The following is an 11,108-nucleotide window of genomic DNA, read 5'->3' on the forward strand; positions in this document are numbered from 1 at the left end:
TTCTGGCCCCCACGAGCCTGGTCTGGAGCTGGACAGGAGCCTAGGCGGGACTGTGGGGGAGGGAGGTGCAGGTGGTTGGTGGGAAAGACAGAAGAGCCAGGGAGGGGGGACAGGAAGGGACGAGAAGGTCTTCTCTAGGGTCCCCGCGGTGCTGAGGGCCTGAGCTTCCCCACAAAGGGACCCCTTCAGCCCAACCTGCTCCGGAGGCCCCTGAAGAAACCAAGACAACGGTACAGCAGTTTATTGACCAGACTTAGCAGCAAGAACAGATTGAAGGTGGGGCCTGTACAATCCACCCTGGCCAGGGGGTCTGGCTCCTTAGAGCCAAGACTGGGGACCCCAGCATCTCACCCCCACGGCCTCCTGGAGCCCAGCCCCATCCCTGCTCCGGGCCCCTCCGGAAGTGAGGGATAGCAAGAAGGCCAGGTCCTGGAGGCCTCAAGGTGGGTGGCGCCCAGAGCAGACCAGTGCCGGGTCCATGCCTGCCCCGGCAGCTGGCAGGGAGGCAATTCGTGCAGGGCGGGTGGCGAGGGCGTGCGGGCCGATGGCCAGGCTCACCACACAGAGCACTTGTGGGCAGGGTTCATGGGTGAGTCCTTGGGGCAATGGAAGGCCCGGCCAAACTCCTCGAACTGGGACACGCTGCCCAGCACCCTGGGGCAGGCAGGAGGAGAGACCCAGCAGGTGTGGGTTCCAACGGCCACTACCCCCCAGCTGCCCCTCCCCATCCCCACCTGCTCCCACCCCAGACACAAGAGGATGAGGCCCAGGCAGGCAGGCCCACCTGTAGTGCTCAGGTGCGTGCTTGTCGGTCAGCACCTGCAGGTAGATGGACTGTGACCGCCGCTTGATGCACCAGTTCTGGGCCCCATGGCGGGGAGGGGAGGGGAAGAGAGGGGGAATTGAAGCCAAGGAGTCCATTGAGCAAGCCTGGCAAACCTCCCCCCACCCCAGCACACCAGGCCTTGAGCCCTCATCAGAACCCATGGGACCATTGCCTCTGAGAGTGGCTGATGAGAGGCAGGCCGAGAGCTATGTCCCCACCCCTGCCCACCCCCCACCTGGCCCCCACCTGGCCCACCTGGGCAAAGGCAATGAAGAAGAGCTGGTTGTGCGTGTACTTGAGCCGGTGCAGCGGGTGCTCCGGGCCGTGCTCCCGCACCCACTTCTGATAGGCCTGGGGGTGACAGTGTGGAGCTGCGGTGCCCCCAGTGCGGTGACCTGACTCACCCTCCACCCAGTCAGCCCCTCACTGGCCCCTGTTCTGCACACCACCCGCCATGCCGAGCCCCAGGCTCCCTGCCTTCCGCCTTTCCTGAGCTGTGCTCCCTCCTGGGAAGGCTAACCCCAGGCAGTCCTCCTTGCTCTCCCCAAAGCAGCCTGGGAGTCCCTCCTTTTCCAGTGGACCCTGTGCCAGTCACAGGCCCCGCTCCCCCAGGCCAAAGCGCCATGTGATGGGGAGGCTGGGGTGCCCACGTCCCTCGTGGAGTCCTCATCAGCCCCCATCCTTCCCCCCACAGGAACGAAGGGCCAGGCGGGGGCAGCTCACATAATAGGCCAGCTTGAGGCCGCCCATGTCCGCGATGTTCTCACCAAGTGTGTGCTTCCCATTCACCTGCCGAGAAGGGAAGGGGCCGGGGTCTGTCTGCCGCCCACTGGCCTTCCTCAGGCCTTGCCACCCTGGGCCCCCACCCACACTCCCCTTCCCTCTCCCAGAGGATTTAGATGCGGCCCTGACCCCTTCGTGCCCCATATGAGTCTGCGTGAACTCCTCCACGCACCCACGTGAGTGCGCATGCACACCCTGGGCATGTGAGCTGGGCCCTGGGCACATGTGTGAACACGTGGGCACGCATGCTCCCCGTCCACGCCCAGCCGGGCCTGAGGGGCCGCAAGGGCATCTTACGCGCTGGTTGTAGACGGTGAAGTTGTCATACAGGTGCACGATGCACTCCGCCTTGCGCAAGAAGCGGCTGTAGGAGGCCTCCGTCCACCAGTGCAGCAGGTTGCCTGAGCGATCATACTGGCCCCCTGTGGGCAGCGGGCAGAGTGGTGGAGACGGACTCTCATGCCCAAAGCCCCCTCTCCCACCCACCCACCGGCCAATGGGGACAGAGGGGCTGTGGGGTCTCAATCCACCCAGCATCGCCTTGCCCCCCCGCTGTCTGCCTTTCCCTTCCCCCGACACCCCCTCTGGCCACCCTCGGGCCTCACCCCAGTCGTCATAGCCGTGGGTCAGCTCATGTCCAATGATGGTGCCGATGCCCCCGTAGTTCAAAGACCTGGGCCCACGGCAGCAGCGTCAGGCCCCAGCCTCACCCGCCCTCCGAGAGCTCCACGCTGCTGCCTGGGCCCTGGAAGGCCCCGGTCAAGCCAGAGGTGGCCTAGGGAGGCCACAGTGGTGTCCCCACGGTCTTGGGGCACTCGTGCCTTAGAGACCTCATACAACATGTAAAAGGGGCCAACGATACCTTTGCAGCTGCTCTGTAGGAAATAACCTCTAACAGAGCTGGGACAGGGGAAGAGACCAGGTTGGAGGAAGACATGAGGGAAACTGAGGCACCCCACCTTGGATTTGGCCTGTTTCCTCATCACTAAGCCACTTTTGAAAACCCTAAAGAAGCCTCAAACCAGGTAAGGGGGAACTCAGGACATTTAAAAGAAAGAAAGAAAGAAAAAAAACCTACACATTTTTCTAAATAACCAAGGATGAGGTAAGACTATGGGGACCCAGGATCTGCCACTGTCATGACCCCTGGGCCCAGCCCGGATCGGGACAGTCCCGGCAGCTTTCATGCACCCAGCAGACAGGGCTGCAGAGCTGGCTCTGGCTCATGCTGGGTTGGGTACTCACTGTGGAAAGTCAGGGTCATAGAGCGTGGGCTGCAGAATACCTGCCGGGAACACTACAGAGAGGGCGTGGTCAGCAGGAGACTGGCCCCGCCTCCAGGCCCCGCCCCTCGCGGGGCACGCCCCCTTACCCATCTGGTTCTTGTTGGGTAGATAGTAGGCATTGAGGGCCTGTGGTGGGAGCAGCCACCTGTGGAGGGAGGTGGGGGTCAGCTAGGGAGGCCCACGCTCCCCCCCCCCACCTCCCAGCTCCCTCCTTCTTAAAAGCTACCCTAGTGACCCAGCCTGTGGCCACGCCCCGCGCCTCCTCCAGGCTGAGCCTCCACCCTCACGGCCCCCACCACCACCCGCCCCGGCCCCATGACCTCTGCACCAGCATGACTTTGAGGCGGTTTGCCCCCCCCCCCAAAACCACCACCCGCCCGCTCCCAGCCTCCTGGCCTTGGCTAAGGAGCCTCTCCCCATGGAACCTCCCTCCCTGACTCGCCAGGCTCTGGGCCAGGCACCCACGTGGATTTGTCCACCTCCTGCCGGATCTTCTTGACTGAGAGCTGGATGCTGAAGCGGATGCTGTTCAAGATGTTCTTGAAGTAGGTCTTCTCGTGGACCTCAAACTGCACAGGGGATGGGCAGCGCTCAGTGGCAGGCGACGGGCATGGCCAGACCAGCGCTGGGCGGGCCCCACGTCCCCCCAGGGGCCATCAGCCGAGGGTCATGGTTCCTTCTCTTCGGTCGTGGTGGGCCTCCCTGGGGGTCTTGGCCAAAGGCCGGGAGAAGCCCAGCTGGTTAGGCAGGGGGGGCCAGAGGCAGACCCACCTCGTACTCCTTGTCCACAGCCTCGGGTTTGAGCAGGAAGTCGGGGTAGCCTACCATCACCATCATGTACTGGAGCTGTGGGCGAGAGGGCAGCCAGGGCCTCAGGAGACAGCCCCCCACCCCCCAAGGGAGAGGCTGTAGTCTAGAGGCAGGGCTCAAGGACAGGGGAGACCAGACCAGTGATGCCAGCTCCACAAGGGGCATCTCTGCCTCTTCTGTCACTCCAGCCTGGCATGCAGTAGGCACTCCATAAGTGTTCGTGGAATCTACAGATGGGAAAGGGTCCACTTCACCTTGGCCCGAGCAGCTGCCTTGGTCTCAGCATCCATCCAGTCCAACTCCTCCAGGCGCCGGCCCAAGATGTACTTGATGTCTTCCACAAGCTGCTGCACCTATAGGGCCAGGGGTCAGGGATCAAGGGTCAACCCAGGAGGCCTTAACTCTGGGCCCCCAGCACCTGGCACGAGGGATACTACTGATTCAGTACCACTTCCCAGGCCTAAGGCTTGGTCCTGAGCGCCAAGTGGGACCTTGGAGGTGGGGATCCAGGCCTGGCCCCCCTTACAAAAAGCCCACAGTCTGGAAGCACAAACTGCCCCAGCAACAATCTACCGAGCATGGCAGAGAAGGGGGGCAGGAGCCTGAGGGGCTAGCCCTCCTGTGGCTGATAGATGAGGTAGGCTTCCTGGGGGAGGTGGCCTGGCAAGAAGTCTGGAGCTTCAGAGCGCCCCTATCTGCAAGGGAATATGTGGGCTCCCCATTCTCGGAGCAAGGCCATGGGAGGACTCTACGCCCTGCCCAGCACCTGCACCCACACCCAATCCCCAAGCCCAGGGCAGCCTGACCTTGGCCTTGCTGGCAGCTGAGAAGTGCTCATGTACAAAGAGAGCTCCAAGCGCCATGCCAAAGTGCCGGTTGGCCTGGCCCAGGCAGACACGGGCCAGCTCCTGTGGCTTGTCACTGCCCTCCATCTCCCGTGCCAGCTCGTGCAGCGCCTCTCGGAACGGTGGTGACAGGTGCTCACTCAGGACCACCACTACGCGCCACACCAGGTAGTTGTGCAGGATCCTGAGGGCCAGGGGAAACGGCTGGGTGTCCACACAGGCTCATACGCAAGGGCCACCCACGGGCTCCGTGCCACGCCACTCCAGACCCCTCGGCCTGGGGCTACACCCGGCACCCGCGCAGGAGCGGGGCTCACTCCAGATCCATGGAGCCGGAACCTGGAGTGGCCTGAGCCCCAGTCAGGGAAAAGGGCCCACACGAAGCAGGACACATCTCTGGCCCCTGAGACGAGTGCCTGATGCCGACCTGCTATGCAGTAGGAGGGTGGGCACTCGGGGTGACTGTCTGCCTCAGGACTGGCCTTGGGGGGCCTCTGGGCAGAGACCAGGGAGGCGCTCCCCAAGGTGGCCCTGGGGCAGCAGAACTGCACCCACACCTTCCGTTTCTGGAGTCCGGACTCAGTCGGCCTCACTCTCCCCAGATGAGGAAACCGCAGCTCAGGGAGCTCACAAGCCCTGCCCAGGGTCCCAGAGAGAAGGTGGGAGAGCCACCTCTGCACCTAGGGATCTGGACTCCTATTCCAGTGCTCTTCACATGCCTCCCCAGTGTGGCTACCGGACGGAGGTGAAACGGGAATTCAAACCTTACCAAGCAGACACATCTGGGGTGTGGGTGAGGGACGTGGAGGGGCAGGTGGGGAGGGGGGGTGATCAGCAGCTGTACCTGCGGGGTGTGGAGCGGATGAGCTGGGACACCTGCTGCATGTAGTCTGTGGCCAACAGCACCACCTCCTCATCCTCCGAGAAGTCCTCCTGGAAGATCTGGTCCAGCAGCCACTTCCACTGCAGCTGTGGGGCCGAGGGTGGGGGACAGTAGGGCTGGGTGTTGCAGGGAGCACAGAGGACGGGGAGGGAGTCCGGGAGACGCACGGGAGGACACAGGAATCCATGGCCGTGGAAGGCCTCGCCCCACCCTGGGGAACAACGGCCCTGGAGTCCCAGCATCAATGCCTCCGCCCCGCGGCGGGCCGCACTCACGTGAGGGGTGATCTTCTGCAACTGCCCCAGCGTCACCTTGTTGTACATGGAGCTGACATCCCGCCGGAGGTCATCGTACTCTGACACTGTGATCTGGAGGCGGAGATCGGAGTTGACAGGGCCCTGCGTAAGGGCGCCGTCCCCTCGGCCCATGGCAGTCCCCCCCCCACTCACGTGGGCCCATGGCAGCCCTCCCCCGCCCCCACTCACGTTGGCCAGCCGCTGCTCCAGCTGCAGGATCTCCTGTGCTTTCTGCTCCACGGCATCGGCCCCCAGCAGGCTGAGCAGGCGCTCCATGAACACCCGGTATGCTGCCAGGATCTGCACCAAGATGGGACATTTTGCAGGGGGGAGGGGGAGGGGGGGTCCGTGTCAGGCCCTAGTCCATCCCTCCTGGAGCCCCAGGCCTTCCCTGCAGTCCCACCCCATGCCCCCACACCTTCTCACTCTCCTCATCCTGCGCTAAGTACAGGGTCCTCTCCGGCAGAGTGAGCCCATCCTGGTCAATCTGGGGAGAGTGACGGGGGTCAGAGGTCAGAGATCAGCGGGCAACATGTCAGGTTCTTGCACACAGGCTGAAGTTCCATCCAAATGCCCAAACAGAGGACGTAGCAGACACCTACTGTCGCCAGCCCCAGGAGCAGCACAAAAGCGCATTAGCCCTCCTTCCACCCAGAGAAGTTGGTGGAAACCTCCACCCCTAATCAGTCTCGCCTGGAGATTCGGGGAGCGGAGGAGGACCCAGTCCCCCCACCCTTCCTTCTGTAAGCCTTCAACCTTCCCCACCTGTACGGGGCACTCTCGGAGCCCACACCGAGAAAGCCGAGGCCCCTGGCATTCTGGCCCGCCCGAGCCCACTGGCACACCCCTCCTTGCGAGCGCTCACAGCCTGCCACGGGACTGGGAAATTGCGGCTCCCGCGGCTCCGCTAAGCACGGCAATTACTCGAGGGAAATTACTTGCGCCCTCCTCCCGCGCTGCGCGGGTGCGCGCTCCCCTCCCCTTGCCCTCCCTCCCTTAACGCATAGGTCGCCTTGCGCTGGGGGCGCTCGTGCGGGGCCGTGGCGCCCCCGGTCCCAGGCTGCTGCTGGGGCGCGCGGGGAGGGGGACGCACTCACGCGGATGACGTAGCGCGAGGAATTCCTGTCGTCCAGGCTGACGGTGAGCGAGAAGAGAGCGGCGGCGCTGTACACGCCTTGGGCCTTGTACAGCAGCCGGTTGAGGTCCCAGAGCGCGGCGGCCCCCGGGCGCTCGGCGGCACCGCCCAGGTCCCAGCCCCCGCAGTCCTCGATGACTTCCAGCATGGGCCGTGGGCCGAGCCGCTCGATCTCACGCATGTCGAGGCACGAGCGGAAGAAGGCGCGCACCTTGCGCTGGGCCGCACCCCCCGGCCCACCCCCGGGCCGCGCCAGCAGGCGCCGCAGTCGCTCCTCGTTCTGCTCGCCGATGGCAGCGATGGTACCGTAGGTGAGCTTGTCGTCGGGGATGGCGTGGCGCCGCAGCCAGCCACCGCACGCGAAGGAGTAGAAATCCTGGCACGGGTCTATGCTGGCGTCCAGGTTGGCGGCCAGGAAGCGGGCGGCGCGCGCGAAGGCCTTGCGCTCCGGGCAGCCCTCGGAGCAGGCGCCGCCGCCGCCGCCCGCGGCGCCGGGACCCAGGTACTTGAGCGCCAGCATGGCGGCCAGGATGGCGCAGAGGCCGGCGGCGAACACCAGTCCCGACAGCAAGCACACCTCGCGCCGGTTCCAGCGCGGCAGCCCCGCCCGGGCCCCGGTGGCGCTGCGCCCCGCGCCCAGCGGGAAGCCGGGGGGCAGCGAGGCCCCGCGCGCTCCTCCCGTGCCGCACCGGCTCACGTATTTGACCTCCTGGAACTCGTCGTAGTGAGCCGTCATCGAATATGGGGTCTCCATGGTGCCGCTGACCCCGCCACGCAGCCCTTGGCGATCTCAGCTACAGGATGCGCGGACCGTCGGCCTCCCGGCGAACCTCCGCATGGCTCACGGGCTGCAGCTGCGGGAAGGGTAGACGCAGGTTCAGAGAGGCACTGGGCCCCCGACGGGGCCCACAAGCACGACTGGAGGGGCGCAGGCCTAGGTCCAGAGGCTGGAGGCCACCCCGTGTCTCCAACCGCTAGCGGGTCTGGGGCCTGGCCTCCCCCAGCTACTCAAGAATGAGTCAGGGGAAGGCTCAGAGTGGCCACCACCTCCCACACGCACAGTGTCGTCCTTTTTTTTAACCTAACTCCTCTCCCACTGCAAACACATGCCTGCCGCGTATTTGGGGGGTCCCTGATATAAAGTAGGGGAGCAGCGTGCACGGGGCCTCGCACACAGTAGGCCTTCAATGAAGGACTGTTTCTCTTCCCTTTGCCTTTCTCGTCTGCGACCTGCTACAGCGAAGGCCGGGTGGGGGAGGGGGAAAACGGAGACTGGAGAAAGGAGGTGCGGTCAAGGGCGCGTCTACGCGGCCCCAGAAGCTGCACTGGAACTAGACGTTCAAGAAAGCGGCTAAAGAACCAAACTTTGTCCTCGCGGATGTCCGTAGGGCCGCCCCCAGCCCCGTCTTCTATTCGGTGGCCATAATGCCACCAGCCCCTTTCCCAAGCGGTGCGCTCCAACCGGCCCCGCATCGGAGAGAAACCCCGACGGCCTTAAGAAACTGGAACCGGTTCCGTCCCCCGCCCCTCCGTCCCCGCCCTGGGCCACTCCTGGCTTCAACAGGTTTTCCTCGGAACCCAAACTTGAGTGAAGTTTCACCCCCGGCGCGGAGCGAGCTGACCCCAAACGCCCCATACTCTGGGCGCGGAGCCTCGCCGCGCAGTCCGCGGAGCCGGAGAGCCGAGCCCGGGAGTCGCAGCCGCAGCCGGAGCCGGAGCTGCGAGGACACAGACAAAGCCTGGAGGCTCGGCGCAGCGGCGGCGGCGGCGGCGGATGTGGCCGCGTTGCTGGCCGCGGCGGCAGCGGACTCGGATGCCACTTACCCGGCAGGTGCGCGCCCGGGACCGAGCTGGAACTGAGCGGGTCGAGCCCGGGCCGGAGCCGGAGCCGGAGCCGGAGCGGAGCCGGGCGGGCGGGAGCTCTCTCCGTGCGCCCGCCGCCTCCTCTGCCGGCGCGCCGCGCAGCCCGCCGGCCCCGAGGGAGGGGGCGCGCCGGCGGCTCCACCCTCCTCCGCCCGCCCCCCGCGCCCCCTCCTTCTTCCACCCTTCATCCCAGCTACCTGTCAGCTCGGTGGCAGCTCGGGGGCGGGGACGGCGGCTGCGGGACACGCTCCCGAAGGTCTTGCGCAGGCTCCGGGATCGGGGATTCCAGGTACAACTGTGTCCCGGGAAGAGTGAGGGCGCCTGCTATTCCCAGGAAAGGGTTCCCCTTTGATCTGATGCCCCCACTCCCGCCGGCCCGAAAAGGGCTCAAGCTGGAGATCAGGAGGTGCGTGGATTGTCCCCGCCGAGCCCACAGGACTGGAGACCGCCCGGGGAGAACTCCCAGAAAGACTATGGGGTGTGCTGAAATAGCTCCTGCACGCTCCTAGCAAGGTGCCTGGCACTGAGCAGGCTTCAATACGGGGTCTTTCTGGTCTTCTCCCTTAGCCCTGACCTTACCCATGCCTGGCGGGAGGGCATCTGGGGTTTTGGTTGGCCATGCAACCAGGAAGGGGGCCTCAGGGCTGAAACTGCACCCTTCCCCCAATCCTTGGCTGGCCTCTGCCCCCACTGCTCTGGAAGTCCCTGGCCAGGAAGAGAGAAAAGGACTAGAGAGTCATGCGTGAGCCCCTCCCCGCTGAGAACAAGGAGGGAGGCTGCTCTGCCCAGCAGCCCTTGTCCTCAGATGTAGGCCTCAGGCCCCTGCCATGCGTGCCATGCGGACTGGTGGAGGGAGGGGACTGGCTGGTGGGGGGGGGGGGGGGTTACCCACCACCTTCTTCCCTTACAACTTGCTTTTTTAATGTGGGACCTCCCTCCCACGGCCCCCAGCCCCTGAAACAGGGGTCCGCTTCTGCCTGGCTCACCACAGTACCCTCAGGCCCTGGCCATGTGAGGCACAGGGATCTCGGGGCTTCTTGGACTAATGCTACTGTCTCTCGAGTCTCTCTGCTTTCTCATTTCCTATCACAGGACCCTGCAAGGCACCAGTGCTCCCAGACCTGCCAGTTCCAGCCTGTAGGACTGGCCTCAACAGCGAGACAGTCCAAGACTGCCATGGAGCCCCAGCTGATAACACGGACAAGACAAGGGCTCAAAGGACCCATCACCTTGTCCCCTCCCTGGGGCTTTTCGGCAGCCTGGGTCCTGGGCCCCTGGCCCTGAGTGGCCTCCTCTGCCCCCATGCTGCCTCTCCTGTGTCTGTCCATCCATCCGTCTCTATACCACTGCTCTGGATACTCTCTGCCTCCACCTCCGGCCATCCCAGGGTCCTCCTCTGCCCCACGCATTCTTCCTGGGTCCAATTAATTCTACTGAGGAGAGGTGGAATTATGTAAAATGTGGTGATTCCGTAAGGGAGGAGGGGAGGGCAGGGCGGTGGCAAAGTGGTTCTTTGTGCTTTTAATCTGCATTTTTTCCCTCAACGTTCCGTCTCCAGGAGGATAATTTTCCAGCCTTTTCAGGCCCTGATTGGTATCATTTCTCCAGCAATGACAGCTTTTATTTTCCCTGAAATGAATGCCGTGAAATTTCCAAGAAATATAAAAATGGATATTGTCTCAGGGAGCGGACTCTCTTCCGACAGAAAGGCACAAAGCAAACAGGCTTCCCTGGGGACCCTGCTGTGCCAGCCACTAGGGGGTGGGGGACCTGAGCCCTCAGCCCCTCCTCCCTGCCAGGTCAGCTCTCTGTCGGACCCCCTCCTGGCCATCCCTCTCCCGGACTCCCAGCTGCCATTGATCTGTTCCTCTGCCTCCCCGCTCTCGGCCAGGCCACCCTACCTGCCCGCCTCACTCCATCTTGCCTGCTCTGTTCAGCACCGCACCCCCCACAGGACACCCAACCTCAGAGACTCCCAGGACAACCCAGCCCCTGAGCAAGGTAACCAGGGCCCTCCAGAGTGGCCTGGGGATTGGGCCCGTGAGCGCTCAGTCCTAGACCCCCTATACAGCCCGCCAGCAAAGAGCGACCAGGCCCTTTGCTTCTTTGCCCTTTGTCCCTTCTCAGAAAGAGAAGCTGAGTGCAAGTGGGGGAGGACACCAGGGGTCTAGCCTCCAGCTCCCGTGCACCCTCCTTGAGGCATCCAGTTCCAGCTCCCCTCCCCCCCACCCCCCCCTCACCCGATTGTCAAGGTGACCTCCTGACTGAGGAGCAAGAGAATGACAGGACACAGCAGCACCCAGCCAAGCCCGGAGCCAGGCAACGGGACGCCCAGCTTGCGGGCCGGGGAGGCAGGAGCTGGGGAGCATCTGCCCCCAGAG

At 64.4% G+C, this 11,108-nt stretch overlaps 1 protein-coding gene across 1 annotated transcript; it reads right to left on the minus strand.

Annotated features, from left to right (window-relative positions):
• Window positions 1-226: 226 nt before the first annotated feature.
• Window positions 227-8,815, minus strand: ECEL1 (endothelin converting enzyme like 1). Its single transcript, XM_043578171.1, has 18 exons — window positions 8,689-8,815; window positions 6,827-7,718; window positions 6,148-6,216; window positions 5,919-6,029; window positions 5,709-5,801; window positions 5,395-5,519; window positions 4,512-4,734; window positions 3,960-4,058; window positions 3,667-3,741; window positions 3,361-3,464; window positions 2,982-3,040; window positions 2,855-2,906; window positions 2,215-2,282; window positions 1,907-2,031; window positions 1,550-1,615; window positions 1,082-1,177; window positions 785-861; window positions 227-654 (listed from the first exon to the last, which is right to left on the minus strand). Exons 2-18 carry the CDS (start codon window positions 7,616-7,618, stop codon window positions 555-557), a joined length of 2,334 nt encoding a protein of 777 aa, XP_043434106.1. The 5' UTR covers window positions 7,619-7,718; window positions 8,689-8,815; the 3' UTR covers window positions 227-554.
• Window positions 8,816-11,108: the final 2,293 nt, after the last annotated feature.

This window comes from Prionailurus bengalensis, chromosome C1, assembly GCF_016509475.1.
Source record: "Prionailurus bengalensis isolate Pbe53 chromosome C1, Fcat_Pben_1.1_paternal_pri, whole genome shotgun sequence".
NCBI lineage: Eukaryota > Metazoa > Chordata > Mammalia > Carnivora > Felidae > Prionailurus > Prionailurus bengalensis.